Source organism: Dipteris shenzhenensis, chromosome 6 (genome assembly GCF_047967505.1).
Source record: "Dipteris shenzhenensis isolate YYH24624 ecotype China chromosome 6, Dip_SZ_1.0, whole genome shotgun sequence".
Taxonomy (NCBI): domain Eukaryota; kingdom Viridiplantae; phylum Streptophyta; class Polypodiopsida; order Gleicheniales; family Dipteridaceae; genus Dipteris; species Dipteris shenzhenensis.
In genome coordinates this window covers 48,641,195-48,662,866 of record NC_141601.1, presented here as the reverse complement: position 1 = coordinate 48,662,866, position 21,672 = coordinate 48,641,195, and the positions used below count along the sequence as shown (strand labels likewise).

Below are 21,672 nucleotides of genomic sequence, written 5' to 3'. Positions count from 1 at the left end.
AGGCTGGTACTGCACAACCCACCAATGGTACTCCAGAGTACAATCATGGTATTACGGTGCACAACCATGGTACTACGGTGTACAACCATGGTACTGCTGAGTGCAATGATGGTCATACAGAAGACAGAAACACTAATGAAGACGAGACTGATGGTAATAGTGATTTAGAAGAAAGTGACATAGACATTGCTGAACTTGAGGAGAATCACCACCAACAGCTTGAGGTCTTGGGCGGACCCAGGGTGCATACCGGATACAGAGGTGAGGACATGGCCGATCTCACTTTGCTTGACCTTCTCTTATCAGAAGCCGACCACCCCTCAATTCAAGACCTTCCGGAAACCACTTATGAGGTGGAAGGCTTACCTTACCGGGGCATGCTGAAACATTCACCGAGGCATCGAAGGCATACAACATCTGCAACATCTACTGATTCTACATCTCAGTCAATGCCTGAGAACCCCCCAGTTACTTACCCCCCATCTTGGTTGAGAGAAGTGGAGGGGGACTTTCCCCTTGAAGATACTCCAGCACATACAGGACTGAGAATGGGTGAACCAAGTACCTCAACATCCCAATGCATTGCCCCTGTTGATGAGGCACGGAACTGGCGGTATCTCAACATTGGAAGTGAGGACCAACCCAGGCATTTGAAGTAAGCCACTTGGGTCTGGGAACATGACTATCTTCTAGCTGCAATCACCGACCTTTTTAAAGAATTTGTGGATGTCTTTGCTTGGTCCAACAAGGATCTGAAGGGGGTGCCCGCTGATTTCATGGAGCATAGCATCGACTTATATGAGGGCATATGGCCTCAGATGCTACTGCTCGGAAGATCATGCGAGCAGGGTTCTGATGGCCCAAGCTCTTCCGCGACTGCCATGCTCATGTGACCAGATGTGATTCATGTCAACGAGCGGGCCCCAAGCCTACAAGGCGTGAGTACCTCCCTCTCAAACCATTCACTCCGGTGCCTCCCTTCTATCGCTGGGGATTGGATTTCATTGGACCCATCTCTCCTGCCACACGCCGAGGGAACAAGTATGCTCTGCTTGCCACCGACTATGGAACCAAATGGGTCGAAGCCAAGGCAGTCCAAGAACTGTACAGCCCAGGTAGTAGCCATATTTCTATATGACCAGATCATCTCTCAGTTTGGTTGTCCTGTTGAGTTGATGAGTGATAGAGGGTCTCACTTCCTAAATGACACCATTGCTGCACTAGTTCACCTGCTATAAATAGTTCACAAATTTTTATCTCCCTATTACCCACGTGCCAATGGTCTAGCTGAGAGCTCAAATCGCACAATGTGCGGGATCATGCATCGACTTTGCCTAAATTCTTTAGCCGATTGGGACGACATACTTCCAGCTGCTTTATTCGCCTATCGAACTGCTTACAAGGCGAGTACTGGGTATTCACCCTTCGACCTGGTCTATGGACTGAAGGCCGTTATGCCTTATGAATTTCATCTTGACACTCACAGGATTCTTCCAGACAAAAATGACAACTTTGAAGCCTGCACAATGGAACGTTTGTGGGATTTGGAAGCATTGGCAGAGCATCGACGTGAAGCAGTTTTCGCTCAAGAAGTGTGGCAGAAGCGACAAAAAGCTTGGCATGACTGGAACCTCAAAAAAAGAAATTTCAAAGTCGGAGATTTAGTACTCTTGTATTCCAGTAAGTTTCTCAAACACAAACCTAAGTTTGTGAGTGGTTGGACAGGTCCATTTTTCATTGCCAAGCTTATCCCAAGTGGCGGAGTCTACTTTGCCACTTTGGAAGGCAAACTCCTACTTGTACCAGTGAATGGGTCACGCATCAAGAGGTACCATGATCAATGAGAAAATACCCTCTTAGTCCTTCTCCTTCCTGGTGACATCTTCTCCCTCTGAGTGAGGGCCACTTTCTCTTTCTACAAGGGTCCTCCTCTCTACCCCTGGTGCTACTTTCTCTCTCTCATTGGCTCCTCCTCTCTCCCCTTGATGCCACTTTCTCTCTCTACATGGGTCCTTCTCTTTCCACCCGAGTGTCACTTTTTCTCTCTAAGTGCGCCCTCCACTTTTCACCCCGAGCCACTTTCTCTCTCTAAGTGTGACCTCCTTTTTTTCATCCCGTGCCACTTTCTCTCTCTAAATGACCACCCTTTAAATGCGACCTCCCTTTTTCACTCTGTGTCATTTTCTCTCTCTAACTACGGCCTCCCCTTTTCATCCTGTTTTACAAACTCCTTCTCCTTCTACCTTCTGTCCAAGTTCTACCTCTCTCTTACAAACACCTTCTCTTTCCACCCTATGTCCAACCCCCTACCTCTCTCTTACAAAATCCTTCTCTTTCCACCCTATGTCCAACTCTCCACCTCCCTCTTACAAAACCCTTCTCTTTCCACCCTCTGTCCAACTCCCCACCTCCCTCTTACAAAAACCTTCTCTTTTCACCCTCTGTCTAAGTTCTACCTCTCTCTTACAAAACCCTTCTCTTCACCCTCTGTCCAACTCCCCACCTCCCTCTTACAAAAACCTTCTCTTTCCACCCTATGTCCAACCCCCTACCTCTCTCTTACAAAAACCTTCTCTTTCCACCCTCTGTCCACCCTCTGTCCACCAACTTCTACCTCTCTCTTACAAAACCCTTCTCTTTCCACCCTCTGTCCAACTCCCCACCTCCCTCTTACAAGAACCTTCTCTTTCCACCCTCTGTCCAACTTCTATCTCTCTCTTACAAAACCCTTCTCTTTCCACTCTCTGTCCAACTCCCCACCTTCCTCTTACAAAAACCTTCTCTTTCCACCCTCTGTCCAAGTTCTACCTCTCTCTTATAAAACCCTTCTCTTTCCACCCTCTGTCCAACTCCCCACCTCCCTCTTACAAAAACCTTCTCTTTTCACCCTCTGTCCAACTCCCTACCTCTCTCTTACAAACACCTTCTCTTTCCACACTATGTCCAACCCCCTACCTCTCTCTTACAAAACCCTTCTCTTTCCACCCTATGTCCAACTCTCCACCTCCCTCTTACAAAACCCTTCTCTTTCCACCCTCTGTCCAACTCCCCACCTCCCTCTTACAAAAACCTTCTCTTTCCACCCTCTGTCCAAGTTCTACCTCTCTCTTACAAAACCCTTCTCTTTCCACCCTCTGTCCAAGTTCTACCTCTCTCTTACAAAACCCTTCTCTTTCCACCCTCTGTCCAACTCCCCACCTCCCTTTTACAAAAACCTTCTCTTTCCACCCTATGTCCAACTCTCCACCTCCCTCTTACAAAAACCTTCTCTTTCCACCCTCTGTCCAACTCCCTACCTCTCTCTTACAAACACCTTCTCTTTCCACCCTATGTCCAACCCCCTACCTCTCTCTTACAAATCCCTTCTCTTTCCACCCTTTGTCCAACCCCCACCTCTCTCTTCCAAACTCATTCCCTCTCCACCCTTTCCACCTCTGCCTCCCTCTTACAAACACCTTCTCTCTCCACCCTATGTGATTCCCCCACATCTCTCCTACCAATACTTTCTCTCTCCACCCTTTGTCACACTCATCTCTTTTTCTTCCATCTTCCATCATCCTGGCGATGCACGTCCAACCTATTTTTGGCACTTAGCTAAATGTGGCGAATATGCTAAATTTGGCAAATAAGCTAAATTTGACAAATATGCTAAATTTAGTGGATATGCTATTTTTGGTCGATAAGGTTAAGTTTGGTGGATTTGCTTTTTGGCTCTCTCTCCCCTCCATCGGTTCTCTCCACCCTTTACACACCACACTCAAAAGCGCGCTAGTTTGGCGGCCAACTATCCTCCTCCCAACTCTCCTCTCCTTGGCAACCAGCTCTCTCCCTCTCCACGCAGCTCCCTCTCCTCCCCTTCTCTCCCTCTACTACCCGCCACCCTGCCCCTCCCTCCTCTCCCTCTACCTGCCCTCCCCCCTCTCTTGCGGAACAGCCCCCCCCCCCCCCTCTCTCCCTCTACCCGCCACCCTGCCCCTCCCCCTCTCTCCTGCGCAGCCCCTCCCTCCTCTCCCTCCTGCGCAACAGCCCCCCCCTCGACGATGCCTCTTCTTTGGGGCACGTTGATTTTGTGCTATCTTGTATGCAGAGTTCTTGATGTCCCATGGGCCCATTTTGGCCTCTAGTGGACAATAATACACTTTCTTTCTTTCTTTCTACTCGCCACCCTGCCTCTCCCCCTCTCTCCTGCGCAGCCCTTCCCTCCTCTCCCTCTACCTGCTCTTCCCCTCTCTCCTGCGCAGCCCTTCCCTCCTCTCCCTCTACCTGCCCTCCCCCCTCTCCTGCGCAACAGCCCCCCCCTCTCTCCCTCTACCCGCCAACCTGCCCCTCCCCCCCCCCTCCTGCGCAACAGCCCCCCCCTCTCTCCCTCTACCCGCCACCCTGCCCCTCCCCCTCTCACCTGCGCAGCCCCTCCCCCCCCTCTCCCTCTACCTGCCTCCCCCCTCTCTTGCGCAACAGCGCCCCCCCCCCCCCCCTCTCTCCCTCTACCCGCCACCCTGCCTTTCCCCCTCTCTCCTGCGCAGCCCCTCCCCCCTCCCCCTCTACCTGCCTTCCCCCCTCTCTTGCGCAACAGCCCCCTCCCCTCTCTCCCTCGACCCGCCACCCTGCCCCTCCCCCTCCCCCTCTCTCCTTTGCAGCCCCTCCCCCCTCTCCCTCCCCTCTCCCCCTCGACCCGCCACCCTGCCCCTCCCCCTCCCCCTCTCTCCTGCGCAGCCCCTCCCCCCTCTCCCTCTACCTGCCTCCCCCCTCTCCAGCGCAACTCCCTCTCTACCCTCTCCCTCTACCTGCCTATGTCCCCCTCTCCTGCGCAACTCTCACCCCTTCTCCTCCCTACACCCTTTGCGTCACCCCCTCTCCCCTCCTTGTTCCCGCCCCCCTCCTCCCCCCTCGTCACCCCTCCTTCCCTATCAGTCTACATCCATCCTCTTGCTCTCCCTCTCCACCGACACCCCTTCCTCACTCTTTTCCTCTCCATACGAAGCATGGGCCTGCATTGGTGGCTCTGCTAAGAATTCTCTCGTAGCAGATTCCGGGCTCCTCTCTTATTAACCTCGACATCAACACCTCCTCCTCCCTCCTTGCCTCTCCAGACCTCGACATCGACACCCCCTCCGCACTCTTTTCCTCTCTATACGACGCCATCGTTCATGCCTACCCGTGCCCCTCTCCACAAGTACAAACCCAGATTACCCCGCGATACTTTATTCGTTGACTTCCATCGGGCTCGGGCAGGCCACAAAACAGGATCAGGACCATCTTCCATGGCATCACTTGGCAAACGCACCAGTGATGACCTGGGTGCCGGGTCTACACCACAGAGCACTTCCAAACGACCTCGAGCAGCTGCAGATTCACCTCCCTCCAACATGATCACTATCATATCAGATGAGGAGCTACCCCCCTTTTCGAGTTCCTCTGATTCAGATCATGGAGGCTCTGACTATCTGCCCCCCACAGGTACAATCAAAACACCATCCAAGGCATCCCGTGGGGACAGTGGTCACAGTAACAGTGGCGGTGATTTGGCCCCACAAAGTACAGCTTGTGATCTTCTACCCCCTGCTTCATCCTCCTCGATCATTCGGGTGGTTTTCAAACCTTTCCTCGATCCCACACGCAAGCTGTCTAGCATCTTGTCACCTGATGAGATAGCCCGCATGTCTCTCATGGAGTTTGATGATGTCACACTTCCCCAAGTGGACGTCCAAATGTGTACTGCGTTCATTCAGTCTTATGACTTTGCAACAGACACATTTGGATTCCTGAATTCCTGTCACATGTTCACTCCTAGTCTCGTATCCACATATCTCCGTCTTCCCACACTTCCCTTTTTGCCACCTCACACCGACTCACCCACATTCATGTCCTTCTTGTCTACGTGTAAAACTCATCGCAGAGGACATGAGTGCAAGAAGGTTCTCGAGGGAAACAGCTGAGAGGCGCTTCTAGCGAGGCATTTGTTCACGCACTTCTACTCTACCCCAAGCCACTTCTTCATCACCAAGGCGATCCATTCTGCCTTAGACTCCATTCTCTCGGTCACTCCCTACGATTTCGCCTCACTCTTCTACTCTGCCTTCCGTAACACAGTTTGCAAGCGTCGGGGCACATATACCTGTAGTTGTGGGCCCCACCTCACCTTCTTACTTCATCAGTGGAAGGCCAACCCTCTTTCCATTGTCACAGGTCGCCTCCCTTCATCATCTCTCTCCCCTCCTGTCACCCCCTCTTCCATCTCTTTCACTGTCACTTCCAGTGTTCCTTCCCCCGGAACTGCCTCCTCTCCTCTTTCGATCAGGAGGACACCTCGGCGAGCGCCACCTCATGAAGTCTGCACCGGAGCTTCTTCAGTATATTCTCTTACCTGTGCCACAGGTTTCCCATCAGTGACATGTCTTGTATCTCCATCAGTCGTGCCCGTGCCAGGACTTGCCTCTCCATTAGTCACACTTGTCTAGGCTTCTCCAGGGATCTCCAGACTTTCAGTGGGAGGGATTGCACCAGGTACACCCCCTGTTGTACCAGTGACGACGACTGTTGTACCAGTGACGACGACTGTTGTACCAGGGACTTCCTCGAAAGGTGTATTGTTACGAAGGACTGCAGCTGTTTCATCTTCACTCCCTACCACTTTCACCGATGCAGTCATCACCACAGTTCAGGCGACCTCTGGCCATGTGTTGGACCAGGTGTTGGACCTGAATCTTAGCCTGGGCCCTGACTCCCACGGGCTTTCTCAGGGGATGTCATCCTAGGGAGTACTTCACATTTTGGCCTCCCCACCACGACCACCATAGGGCAGAAACAGGAGAAAAGACCGGAGTGGGAGCCCCTCTCGAGGAAATCCTCCATCGGCCACTTCAGCATCAGAGGAGGTATTTGAGGGAGGGATTTTGCCCCAATCTGTGGATTGCCCACCCCTTCATGACAATGATATGTTCACAGCTTACATAGCTGCTTCATCAGGCCCACCTCTTTCAAATATTTCCCTGGTGGAAAAACAGAATGAAGATTACAGCCAACTACTATCTGTCCTTCACAAAAAACGCTCACCAGTATGTGGGGAAAAGGAGGATCTCAATCAAATCTTCACCATTCCCTTGCAGGACTGCCTCGCACAGAACAGAAAGATCTCTAGGGCCCCGACATGTTTTGTGCACTTGGACAAATTGGCACCTATTGGAAACCTGTCAACCGAGGAAGAGGGAGCTCTCCCTGACATGTTTGAGGAATTGGGGGACGTGATTAATTTGGCGGACATGATGAATTACAGCGACAGGTATGCGTGGATGAAAAGGTCCCTGCATCTTGCTCAACGTATCATGGATGACACCTTCATGCAGCTTGGGACAGCGGTCTTCAATTCCATAGGTTATGCTCATAAGCTCCTCTCTCAACAGCAACATTTGAAGTTAGAATTCGAGAGAGCACAGGCAGCCCAGCAGCGCGCCACAGACGTGACACTTCGACAACAGGAGGAAAGGTGGCAGAAAGAGGAGGATTCAGCAATACATGAGCGTGACATCGCTTGGAACATTCAGCATGCTGCCCTTGAGGATCGCCTCCATAATCACAGGCAGGAATGGGAAGCAGAAATGACAACACTATGCAGCCAACATGCAGCAGCTCTGGCAACTTTGCAAAGCCAGCATGTCACAGAGGTGACCAGATTTCACCAAGAGATTACACAGTTAAAAGAGTCGTTGTCTTCCTTCGAGATTGCCAAGGAAAAATCAGAATCCAGAGTGGCTGAATTGGAAAAGAAGCGTTCATCCATGGAGGAAGAATTCACAGATCTTCAGACACAGTTGGCCACCCTCCAGACTTCCCACTCCACCTTGCAAGGGCAAAAGGATCATTACTACCGACGATACCACCGATATAAAGCCAAGTATGAAAATCTGAGAAATGTGATGGACACGCTTGAGTGTGAGGAGGAAGCACCCCATCCACAGATACATATGACTGAGCCAGAGCAAATGGATGAACAAAAGGCCACAGAGCTAAATACGAAGGCGGAAGAGGAGAAGGCAGAGGAACAGGCTGCTGATTACCACCCTTAGTAATCTCATACAAGGGTTGATACATGGGTATTCGGGTTTTTTTTTGCACTGTTAGATTTTGCCAAGCTGCTTGGCCCTCACTGCTGTCCCTTATCACGCAGCAGTTTATTTTTCAAGTTTCAACTTAATACAAATCTTGGATTACTCCCACGGCCAACCACATGGTCTGTACCATTTCCTTTTCCTACTCCATCACCATATCAATGGTTTGTAAGTTCATTTTTATTTTTTCTTTGACGGATTCGTCCTCCATTTCTATTCACCGGGACGGTGAATGATCGTGTCGGGGGAAACTGTTACCTTATCACACGATGACCACCTGTCAACAGGCGTTGACCACATGATGACATCTGTTGAGCACATGTTGACCATGTGTCAACACAAGTTAGCCACGCGATCACACGGGTTCATCCAGGAGTACTATTCGAGGCAATCATGTAACGACACATGTCAACCACAGGTCAACCAGGAGTATCATGTCCAAAGTGATCTCATCAAGAGCTGCGCACATGGAGAGTGAGCTTAGCACATGGAGCAGTCAGGAGTATTTACATTTACACAGTGGTTCAGTGATACAGTGGTGCAGTGGTGCGGTGATCCAGCTCACTTGCACATGGAGAATTTACACCATCAAGCTGGCGAGTCAAGGAGTTAGGAAGTCACCGTAGCCATCAAGAGAGCCAGCGGCGCAACAGCTATCCTCAACAACTAAGGAGATAAGAGGATGACCAATGGGAAGAAAGAGGGGGATTCTCAGCGAAGAAGGGACCCTCCAAGGCAGGGGATGAGGATGAAGGAGAAGGGGGAGAGATGGAAATTCATTCAGCATTCGGCACTGGAGCGAAAGAGAGGAGAGTGAGGAGAGATATAGGCTAGAGCTACGAGCTCGCCAAGGAGAGAGTGTGGAGAGACTTGTGTGTACCCTCTGTATACTATGGGGATAGACCTGTGTATTCTTGTGACTTGCGACTTGTGACCTGGGGACACTAGTCCAGTGATATGTACTTTGGCCAACTTGGTCACTTTCTCATCTCTCTTGTCTCTTCCCGATATGGGGATTGTTCACCAGTGTAGGATTTTCGTATTCTGCTTATGTTGTGGAGTTCGTCGGTGATTGTCATTTAGCATAGTGCACTTGTACGTCGTCGTTCACTGCAGTATAGCATACGACGGCACTCGCACACTACTGCACGGTGCGCTCTGCGCGATCCATTGCATTAGAGCATTGCAAAACTCATGTGGCACATTCTCTTTTCTATCTCTCTTGTTTGATCACGGGCGATGGCATATCGTTAATTCCACCCAGCCATAGTCTCGTGGATCGCAGGTTTTCAATAGATACGTATTTCGGTTTTTTCCCATGCCTATCCACAAGACCCACAACTCCCTAGATGGTTTCCCTTGCCACATGTCATCATTTTAGCCCCTTTCACTTGGTGCACCATTTACCCCTCTCTTGGGGCACATTAAAACCATTTGCCCCTTGGCAATATTGCACATTTAGGTGCACCTAGGCCTTAGCACCCAGAACCATCTGGTCAATGCCATTTCACCCTCACCTAGGACCTTGGCAGTTCTTGACCATTTTACTTACGCACATTAAATATTGCAAAAGTCGGTCATCTAAGAGAAAATGCCCACAGACCTTTCCGAGGTCATGCTATCTCGGCTAGAGCATAACATCATGCTTCTCACGCCAGTGGCCTTTGGCCTCCGGTAACACCTCCGGAAGGATAGGAACCCCTCCCCTCAAACACTTTCCCTGGGAGACAGGATAAGGAGCTCTCGGATAGTTGTGCTGCCTTATGATACTGTTGCTTTTTCGGATGCCACTCTACAAAATCTCACATCTTTTAGGGCAGCGTTGTTTCTATTTTATAATGCAGTAGGTACACATATCAATTGTTCAAATGGGTCTTGCTATCAGATACTTAGGCTGCCAGGTTTGTGGGGGCATTTGTCCTTCAGCAATTTACACCTGTGTTGAAGAGTATCAGGAGGAAGCTTATTTTTTGGAGCTTAGCTGAACTTGACCTTGCTTCCAGGGTGGTGGTGGTCAACTAGGTCCTGCTGGCCACGGCATGGTTTGTTTGCTATTGTGGATGCCATTCTAGGGCTTGTATCACTAGGGATCATATCACATGATTTGTTTGCTCTTGTTGGTGCCATTATAGGGATTGTATCACTCATCTCAAAATGCCCGTAAGGAATTGTCTATGGAGTGGACTAGATGGTTTGATAGACACCAAAGTAGGGTGGCTTAGGAGACTTTGATACTTCCCACGCAAGAAGAGGCATCAATTCAATAGTTCCATAGTTGTAGAGCAGAGTCTTATTATGCAAGGTGGTGGTTAGAGGACTTTTGCCAGGACAGGAACCATGGAAGGATCTTTTGATCCGATGCATACAGTCCTGTTCTCCTTCCACGGGTGGAGACTAGATGGATAATACCATGCAGATTGTTTCATATGATGCATTCTTCTTCCATAGGTGAAGATTGGATGGATAGTTCCAGGTGCATGTTCACCGAAGCCGCCATCTCAAGGCTCCTCCTCCCCTACTATGGCTGCTATCCTGGAAGGTTGAGACAGCTTCAGAAGTACTCTTCACAGAGTTCACCCTTCCTCTCAAGAGGAGATTGATAGGCAACCTGCCACGTGGAATGATAGTATACTCGATTATCACGCCTGGCAGCTCTCCTTATATGCAGTGGTCTACATAGGAGAGAGGTCCTCCTTCCTCTCTAGGCTCTTGGCAAGCTTTCAAAACCCTTCCAGATGATCGTAAACTCCAATGAGTAAGTCATGTAAAATGAAGTGAAAGGAGAATTCAACAGATTGATGCAACCATACCCTTGGACTGGGTTCTTGTATGTGACAGGCCTTACTTCAGCTCGTAGGATCACGAGGATAAAATGGGGATGCCTTTGTCTTTGATGCTCTTTCTCGGGGCAGATTGTCTAGGTGTGTGGATAGTATATTTATGCATATCCATTTCAGCCTGTTGGGGTTGTAGATCTCGTGGTGGAGCAGTGTTTCTGGGCTTCAGGATGGTATCTAGACCCCAACCCAGAATACATTCCCTTGGGTTCATGGAGTATTTGGCTCTATGGATGTGTCCCCATAAAGTATTTGGCTCTATGGAGGTGTCCCCATAAAGTATTTGCAGTGGGACTTTGAGGAATAGGAATGGATTCATGGACACCGAGAGAATAGCCTCCCCTTCTTTCGCTACATGGTCAATAATGCTAGAACGTTTCAACTAAGTCTTAGAGACTAGATGCCCACTAGAGCTCCTCACTAGGAGAAATTTCAGAGTTCTATTGGCTTGTAGAAATCCTTTTATAAGAAACTCTGGAAATCCCTTGGGAATAGAAAAATCACTCTTTTCTTTTGGCTTCCTATTCATGAAGTGATTGCAGTGAACCAAGAGAGGTCTAGGTTCGAAATAGATTCTACTTGTATTTGTTGTCTTTCTGCTAAGGAGACTATTCAGTGTTGCTTGATAGCATTGATCATCTAAAAGAGGATTGCTAGTTTATTGAGCAACTTTATGCCTTCTCCTTTCCTCATGACTTGGGGTCTGGTAGCTTGGCTTTCTCTCTTGGGGCCTTGGGTGTTTTACGAGAGACACGACTCTTCTTAGACTCTTTCAATTCGATAACATTTGGCTGAGTCAAGTTATCTGGATGATGTCCTTGCCTCTCTTTACAGACTTGCACACATGCCTCTATGGATACTTCATGGGAAATTTTGGTCAGCATATCAGCATGGCATATATGGAGATCTAGATGCACAAAGGCCTTAACTGGTACTCAATTCACCTTGTACACACATTGGCCAGTATTTGGATAGATATTGTACACACCTTGGTGGCCATTTTGGGGTAGCATGCAAGGGTCTTCCGGGCAGCCTCTACCAGGAGGATTGTCTTCCTCAGGGAGTGGAGTGGCTCCCCGTTCTTCTCGGAGTCCTCCACAAGGTTGAAGTGGTAGTTTCAGCCTCAACCTTTGATTTTCCTAGCTCTCTCTGAGGCCACTCAGCCCCTTTCCGCGGTCCTCTACAAACACAAAGTGAGTCTATTCAACATGCAGGGATACATATTTTCACAAATTGCAGTCCTTAAATCATGTCTGTAACAAATGGAGAAGAAAATGGAGCAAACAGATACTATAGCTAGTAAGAAGGGGTTCGTGAGGTGTTTCAAGAGTGCATTTCCTATAATAGTTGATGTCCACCTTGGATGAGTAGGTCAACATGCAGGTTATTCAAATCCAAAAAATGTAGAAGATGCAGTTCATAGGCTACTCACAAGGAAATGGATGCAAAGAGGTTAAAGAAGCAGCGGAAGGCACAATGGGAAGCCTCCTAGTAGATGATAGGTACAGCAGAGGAAGCTTCTACACTTGCATCATGCATCTAAGGAGATAACATGGGATTTCAATCAGATAGATAGCATTGTCGGTAAGCATGCCATTGTTACTTTGAATCAGGAGAACATTAAATTGAAGTTCTCAAACAAGACAAATTGAGAGGCACAAAGGTCTGGATGTCAGATGATCTTATCCAAGCTCAACTGAAGCAGAAACCAAGGGACTTGGAGAAATTCAAAGAAGCCAGGAAATCAAGGAAATGGGCTGTATACTGTGATGGAAGAGCAATTGACACAGTAGAACCTTTTTAATTTTATGACTACAGACAGGAACTGAGCATTGATTGTACTCATGCCCTTATATGTTTTGATTTAATGTTACAGAATTAGAGGCCACTGCTTACCTGACTTCTTGTTGGAATATCAGAAAATGCCATTGCTTTGGCTGAATCAAAAAGCCTGCATGGAAGCATCCAAGTACAAACACTCCAAGAAGTTCAATATCACAGATCAAAAGCTATAATGCTCAAACCCATCATGGAATTACTAACATAAAAAAATACTTTTAGTTGGACCTGTCTAAATGCTCTTCTAGCTTAAAGACCTTGCCCTTGTATACGCGCAAACCTTCCCAGACACCATCACCTCCTTGTACGATAGAATCAAAAGCAGACACCTGTACAAAGCATCAAGACTTAGAAGAAACAAACACAACAAAAAACAGAGACCTGCACAAAACACCCAGACTTGGAAAAAACAGAGGCAAACAAAGGGAGGACACATATCACTTATTTGAAATTTTTCCAAAATAATTTAGCGGTATAAATTAAATCCTTGCCATATTTTGATCAAATGTTTCTCAATGTAAAGCATGCTAACGGACCAGAGGGCTGACAGCTTATCTTACTGCAATACACCTGAATATTACTCAATATTTGTTCAAAGGTTTGGTGCAAATACTGAGGAGAAAGGAGCCAAATGAACCATAGCGCGTGTGCCCTAGTAGCTGTCCAGAAAACCTGCTTGACTTTTACTGCGTCGCCCAACAAAATAGATTTCCAATTAATAGCCTCCCCTACTAAGATCTGCATGGTTTTCCAAACCTTCCTGGCCTGAGGGCAAGCAACAAACAAATGAAAGACGTCTTCTTGGGACCCCGGGCATCACCTGCACTGACCATTCCCTTTACCTATCCTCAAACTTCGAGCATTGGTCCACACAGCCTTATGAAGAATGAGCCAAAGGAGAGTAGACATTTTTTCAAGGATATCTTTGTGCCAAATTTTGAGGAATCTACCCTTCCAGCAGGTCTGACTATCATGCAAGTTCCATCTGACATTCAGTGTCCTATAAACCTCTTCTATGTCATCAAAGGGAGTTGGGATAGGAAGCAAGTGGGCCGAGTACACCTAGCTGAACTCATGGTCATAAATAAGCACTGCTGCTCCTTTCCACTGAATATTAGCCTCCCACAATGTAAGCCGCTCCCTTAGTAAGCTAGCATGCTGGTTGGAGAGAAGAAATTCCCTTCTGATTTCTGCCCACGTTTTCCATCTCCTCTGATCTCTCTGCCACAGTTGGCCCCAACATTGTAGAACTTTCTTGAAAAGGGCCCAAGATATGCTGAAGCCCTCGTCCTTGAGGGGAGAAAACCTATGCACAGCAGATACCCAATTGGAGTCCAAGGCCATGAAAGACCCCTTGCTAGAGAATCTGATATGGGATTTAATTGACTCAAAAGCAGCGCACAGAGCTTCCAGAGCTGGCTGCCCTTGGTAAAGCATGGTTATGGGTTAAAAACTGCCGACACTTTGGGGAAGGGCTTCCACTTTAGCTCCCTCAACGGTCGAACCTGCAGAAAATTCCTAATCCTGATGTGGCGTGACTAGAGCTTTGATAATCCACGTGGCAGACAGCTTAGCAGTAGATAGTTGTATGTTAACTACTCTAAGGCCTCCTTCAGCCTTGGGCCTGGTGCAAAAGTCACTTTACTTTGGGTATCCTAGAGCTACCGCCCCACAAAAAGAATCTACATTTGGAGATCAGATGAGCCAAGCCCTTGCTGCTGGGGTGCCACATGACAGATAAAAGATAGTAATAGGATATAAGCAATGATTGAGGACCATCCTCCTGCCCGTTAGATTAGCCTGGAATCCCTTCCATTTCTCCAGTTTAGTGGAGAAACAATCCAAAACCCAGTCCCACCTGTCTTTCATACTAATCCCGAATCCCATAGGGATTTCCACAGAAGTATGAACACTTTGCCATGAGGTAGTGTGTGGCATCCAAGGGAGTCAAGAAAAGGCTGTTGCTCGCCACTAAGAGTGGTGTAACCCATTTTGGTGTGGTTAATGAGAGACCCAAAAGCTGTGCAAAAGTGTCAAAGCACTCCATTACTGCTCTAACCTCCTGTAGGTTATTTCTAGGGGTCAAGCTTGTATCATCTGGCAAGCTGTTGGCTAACCAGCAATTTGCTAAGGGGAGCTCAATGGCCCAAATGAAGCAAATAGAATGAGTGAGAGATAGCAATAGAGAGTGAGAGAGCAGGAGGCTTGGAAGCTGAAGACGTAGTTGCAATAGAATAGTGAGTACAACACACTGAAAGAAAAAGATGAGGTTTTGTCCTAGTGACAAAACCTTAGTAGTCACTAACCATAGTTAGTGAACTAACTGCGGTTAGGGGGAAAAACCTCTTAATGAGGGAAAAATACCCCTAACTAGCTTATTATATTACATTGGTCACTGCTGAATTATGTCTATAATTCTAACACCCCCCTGCAGTGCCAATGTCATGTACAAGGCTAATCAATCACCAAACGGATATAAGTTCAGGGCACTGCGAAATGCCTCAAACTTTTCACGTGGTAGTGCTTTGGTGAAAATATCTGCAACGTTGTCATGTGTGGACACAAAGATCATACTGATCTCTCCTGCATGCAACTTCTCTCTGACGTAGTGATAGTGAACCTCAATGTGTTTCGTGCGAGCATGAAACACTGGATTCTTTGCCACTGCAATGGCACTCTGACTATCAGTGAGAATTGGAGAGGGACCCTCCAAAGACAGATGAAGATCAGCAAATAGACGTCGCAGCCAAACACATTCAACTGTTGCTGTGAAAGCTGCCCTGTACTCAGCTTCACATGATGAGGTAGCCACTGTAGATTGTTTCTTGCTCAGCCATGAAATACAAGATTTACCCAGAAAGAAACGATTGCCACTAGTGGACTGCCTAGTGTCATAATCACCAGCCCAATCTGAATCACTGTAGGCATACATCTGCAAGTCACCCCCCCTGGGAAATAGTAAGCCAAAAGACTTTGTGCCCTGCAAATAATGGAAGATGCGCTTAACTGCCTGCCAATGCATAGTTTTTGGGCTGTGCATGTACCTGCTCACCTGAGATACTGCAAACTGAATATCAGGTCTAGTGTTGCAGAGATATATGAGGCATCCAACAGCCTGACTGTAAAGTGTGGCATCAACTTATTCTCCTGCATCATGCATTGTGAGTCTCAGCCCTGGTTCCATAGGAGTCGATATGGGCTTACACTCTTGCATGTTAAATCTGTCCAAGAGTTTCTGAACATACTTGGACTGAGACATAACAGTGCCACGTCTCTCATGAGAGAACTAGATCCCCAAATAAAAGTGAAGCAGCCCCAAATCTGACATGTCGAAGTTGGTCTGCAAATCAGCTTTGAAATCTGCAATTTTTTCTTCATTGGACCCTGTGAGCAGTAAGTCATCGACATAAAGAAGGATGACTAATATTTCCCCCCCATCCATCTTGATGTAGAGGGTGCTCTCAGTAGGACTATTGTGCAGCCCCTTGCTGGTCAAAAAGGCATGTATCTTGGCATACCATGCACGAGGGGCCTGTTTCAGCACATATAAAGCTTTATTGAGCTTGCATACTTGAAGTGCATTTGCTGTAATTTCAAAGCCCGGAGGTGGTCTGACATACACCTCTTCCAGCAAGTCCCCATTCAAGAAGGCTGTTTTTATGTCCAACTGATGAACATTCCACTCAAAATGTGCAGCCATTGCAATTACTGATCGGATGGTGGTCATCCGGGATGTAGGAGCGAATGTCTCCTCATAATCTATGCCCTTTTTCTGAGCATAGCCCTTAGCAACCAGCCTGGCCTTATATCTGTCAATGGAGCCATCTGGCTTCCGTTTGACTTTAAATACCCATCGTGTGCCAATGGCATGTTTACCCTGTGGCAAGTCCACAACATCCCAAGTCTGATTTTTTGCAATGGACTGCAACTCATCGTGCATGGCATTCATCCAATGCACATTACCTTTTGCCTCTTCAAATGTGGCAGGCTCCTCCTCATCAAGGAGAGTACCTGCATATGCTGATTCCACTGAATTAGCACCTTCCATGTGCCTTGTTGCACTGCGAGTCCTGCCATGTAACGGAACATCAAGTTTACTCTCCCTGAGAGTCTGTAACAGCCAGTTTGGGACTGTTTTTGCTGCATGTATGTCTGCAATTTCTTGCTGCACCACCTGTTCCACTGCCTGTGGAGGGGGCAAGACATCTTGTGGCGGAACTGAAGCATTTGGAGGTTGCTGTAAATTCTGATTTGGATCAGAAAAATCAGCAGGGGAACCCAAAGCAATGGGTAGCAACCCTTCAAAGACATTTTTGAAGACGAAGGCATTTGAAATTCAGCCTGAGTGTGAGCGAAATTTTCAGAAAATATCACATCTCTACTTACAATGATTTTGCGTGTAGCAGGATTGTAGAGACGGTACCCCTTGCTTTCTGCACTGTATCCAACAAATATGCATTTGATGGCTTTATCTGACAATTTGTGCCTAAATTCAACTGGCACATGTGCATAGGCAAGGCATCCAAAGACTCGGAAGTGATCCACTGAAGGCTTCCTGTCATTCCAGACCTCAAAAGGAGTTTTTGTTTTTAAAGCCTTAGTGGGAGCCCTGTTCAAAATGTAATTGGCACACATCAAACCCTCTAGCCAGAATTTATGAGGCATGTGTTTGCTTTTCAGCATACATCTGTCCATCTCCATGAGGGTTCTATTTTTCCTCACAGCTTTGCCATTTTGCTGAGGGGTCAGCCTGACTGTGAGCTGATGCACAATACCCTTTTGCTTGAGAAAAGCATCAAATTCTGCAGATAGGTATTCCCCACCTCTATCCGTGCGTAATGTCTGTATCTTGAGTCCGGTTTCATTTTCAACCATGGCTGAAAAGTGTTTAAACACCATGAACACTTCAGATTTCTTTTTCAGCCCATAAACCCAAGTAAAATTGGAGTAGTCATCAATAAATGTGACAAAGTAGAGATGACCACCCAATGACGGAGTCCTCATGGGACCACAGACATCACTGTGTATAAGCTGCAATTTGCGAACAGCTTTACTGAACCATCCTTCTTGAAGGGGAATCTATGCAGTTTACCTAAAATGCACCCTTCACACGCATGTGGAGGAGGTATCTCAAGAGGTGGCAATGCATCAACCATTGAAAATTTCTGAGGTGTCATTAAGCTGTTGTAATGCATGTGGCCATATCTGGCATGCCATAATTCTGCATTTTGCATGGCAGCTGTAGGGGTAGAAACTGCCAGAGCATGGGCTGCTCTTTTCTCAAAAATATCAAGCTGAAAAAGCCCACGCAGCAAAGTACCAGATAACCTTAAGGCATAGTTAGCTTCCCTGTCTCGGACAGCACATTTGTCATCCTCAAAGATGACCTGAAATCCCCCTCTGTTAAGAGTGGACACTGAAAGAAGATTTTTGGTTATGCCAGGCACATATAAGACATCTGAAAGTCTGAAAATTGAGCCATCAATTGTAGTGAGCTCAACCTCTCCTGTGCCACGTACTGAATATGAGGAGTTGTTGGCACAAGTGACTTTCTTACCCACAGGAGGTGGATGCAAGGAAGTAAAAAGACACTTCCTAGAAGTGATATGCTTGGATGCACCGCTGTCAAAATACCATGTGTTCAGTGTTTCATTAACACTGAAAGCAGATGCATCTGTAGAAGAGTCAAAGCTGCAAGTCAAAAATGCATATGTATCATCACTGCAAGAGGCTGTACTATCCCGAGCATCTGGAACAGCCAACCTAGAATCTGAAATGCAAGATAAAAAGGCATAATCCTGTCCAACAAAGTTGGCTGCAGCATCCCCACTGTCAGATGCATGAGGGGCTGAATCTGAAACAGCCATACCTGAGCTGTTTTTCTTTTCTTTTGCAATCCTTTTCTTGCATTCTGCTATGTGATGACCTGGCTTTTTGCAGTAGTGACAAAAACCCTTCTTTTTGGGTTTACTTGCATCACTTTTAGCCTTCTGTGGAGGCTGTCCTGACCCACTGGAAGGCTGATTTGCTGCTGTCTTTGCCTGTCCCTTTGTTTTTTATTTAAATTTTGAGAGCATGGCTTGTTCACCTGCACGTGAAGCCAAATTTTTCCTGGTCTGCTCTTCCTGAAGCAGAAGTCCTATCAACTCATGAAAAGTGAGGGGATTTGCACCCCCCCTCATTGATAAGTTCAGCGAAGTGTGAAAGCTGAGATAAGAGTCAGGAAGAGAATTCAGAGTGGTTGTAATCATCTCTGAATCAGGAATAATTTCATCTATGTTTAACAATTGCTCTCTGAGATCCTGTAGCTTTGTGAGGTGGACTGACATGGAGTCACCCTCCTCCATATGTGTATTACTCAACTCTCTTTTTAAGAAAGATACCCTGGCATCATTCCGTGCTGCATACATGCTTTCCAATATATCCCACGCTGCCCTGGAGGTCTTACACGACCGGATATGCGGAATGATAGATCTTTTTACTGAAAGAGAGATGCATGACAAAGCTAAGGCATCCCGTGAATCCCATCTCTTCTGCTCTGGAGTATTGACTGTAGCTGCACCAACAACTTGTCCTGCAGCTGCACCCTGTGCACGACCTCTTCCACCTCCTTGCTGAGGAGGGGTAGCAGGTGCAATATCTGCTGGTCGGATCTCATCCCCATTGACATAATCCCATAGATTCCGAGAAATCAGAATATTACGTACCATAAAACTCCAGAGGGAGTAGTTGGTACCATCCAACTTGTCTTCTTGTGAAAGACCACCAAATGGAAACTCATTCTGATTTTGATGGGCCATTCTTGAGAAAAAGATTGAAGCAGATACAGATCTGAATTCCCTTACTGGGAATGGAATGCACAACTTCCAAAGAACACAGCCAAGCACGGGCTGTATATGCAACTTAGATTTCTGTACTTGAGCTGTCAGAAATCTGTCCAAGCATCAAAAACTCTCCAAAATCTGCCAAAAGTGTTTCAAACACTCCAAGAAAGGCAGTATGTACTGAATACTCCAAAAAATGCTCTCTCAACACAAAAGCCCCAATTTGTGGCTAGAAATTGCAGCCAAAAAGGGGCAAAATTACTAAAAGCCCCAAATCTGCAATTTTTAAACAAAAGCCCCAAATTTCAGACTAGATCTGCAATTTTGCTCCAGATGTAGCTTCAAACCTGCACAATGATTGCAATGTCTGCAATATACAAAATGCCCTAAATTTACTCCAAAACAACTGCACCAAACTATGGTTTTCTACAAGATGAGCCTGCCCAAGAACACCTGTGGCTGAAGGCAACCGGTGTAGATCTGCAAGTACAGATCTGAAAGTACAGAAGTGCACACAAATCTAGGAAGGGTACAAGTGGTACGGTACAGTACGGACTGTACGGTACAGTGTGTATGGCAGTACGGTGGAGTTGTACGGATGCTCCTGCGTCAGGCACGACACCCTGTACGGCGCTGTACGGTAAGTGCACGAACGATGTACGGACACAGTGTGTACGGACACCTTTACGGGAGTGTACGGACACCTTTACAGAAATGTACGGACGCCTTTACGGAAATGTACGGACGTGGTACGTCGAGTTGTACGGAGGCAGTACGGCGAATTTCGTACAGTCGTACGGACTGTACGGACGAGTTGGAGCAGGCTTGTAACGTGGAGCAAAAAAGGTACGATGAAGGGAGCAGGGAGCCCGAGGCTCTTGAACCTGCTCTGATACCAAATGAAGCAAATAGAATGAGTGAGAGATAGCAATAGAGAGTGAGAGAGCAGGAGGCTTGGAAGCTGAAGACGTAGTTGCAATAGAATAGTGAGTACAACACACTGAAAGAAAAAGATGAGGTTTTGTCCTAGTGACAAAACCTTAGTAGTCACTAACCATAGTTAGTGAACTAACTGCGGTTAGGGGGAAAAACCTCTTAATGAGGGAAAAATGCCCCTAACTAGCTTATTATATTACATTGGTCACTGCTGAATTATGTCTATAATTCTAACACCAAATAGCGCCTTGATGAACTCCCTCAGCTAAGATTTACATAGACTTTAGCTAAGGCATTGGATAAGAGGATTCATTGTCATTCTTTTGCCCAACATTTTCAACCAAATCAATCATTATTTCATTATTGTCTTCATGAATCACAACACAAGAGTAGATCGTTGAAGAAGAATACAAGCACGATCATGACAATAACAGAAATAGAAATGAAAATGGGTTGGAGATGAGAACAACAATAAAATTGATGGCAATTGGTTTGAAAAAAACAGAGATTGATCTTGAAAATAGGAGAAAGAAAGTGTAAGTGTAGAGGAAGAGGCTCATGATAAAAAGTAAGGAAAACTAGACTTTTCCACAGTTTCAACCAAAATAGTCACTCTCTTTCTAGAGAGATCTTGAATAAGAGAAGGAAGGAGGTGATGGGCCGCTTCCCACTCTCTTCCTTCTATTATTTAAGATCTCTCCAGAAGATAACGGCACTGGGAAATGCCTCAAACTTCTCACGTGGAAGTGCTTTGGTGAAGATGTCTGCAACATTGTCATGTGTTGACACATAGATCATACTGATCTCCCCTGCATGTAACTTCTCTCTGACATATGATAATGAACCTCAATGTGCTTCGTGCGAGCAAGAAACACAGGATTCTTTGCCACTCCTATAGCACTCTGACTATCAGTGAGAATTAGAGAAGGACCCTCCAATATGAGATGAAGATCAGCGAACAAATGTCGCAGACAAACACACTCAACTATCACTGTGAAAGCTGCCCTGTACTCAGCTTCACATGAGGAAGTAGCCATTGTAGATTGCTTCTTGCTCAGCCAAGAAATGCAAGCGTTGCCCAAAAAGAAACAATTACCATCAGTGGACTGCCTAGTATCATAGTCTCCAACC

At 46.9% G+C, this 21,672-nt stretch overlaps 1 protein-coding gene across 3 annotated transcripts in view; it reads right to left on the bottom strand.

Annotated features, from left to right (window-relative positions):
- The window catches only part of LOC147901272 (branched-chain-amino-acid aminotransferase-like protein 2), a 216,258-nt gene that overhangs the window by 81,542 nt on the left and 113,044 nt on the right, over positions 1 to 21,672 (bottom strand). For all 3 annotated transcript variants that reach the window (XM_087375482.1, XM_087375483.1, XM_087375485.1), the window contains exons 10-11: positions 13,010 to 13,110; positions 12,839 to 12,893 (exon numbers count right to left, since the gene is read on the bottom strand). In XM_087375482.1, coding sequence (XP_087231608.1) covers positions 12,839 to 12,893; positions 13,010 to 13,110 — 156 coding nt within the window. The remainder of the gene's footprint in view (positions 1 to 12,838; positions 12,894 to 13,009; positions 13,111 to 21,672) is intronic.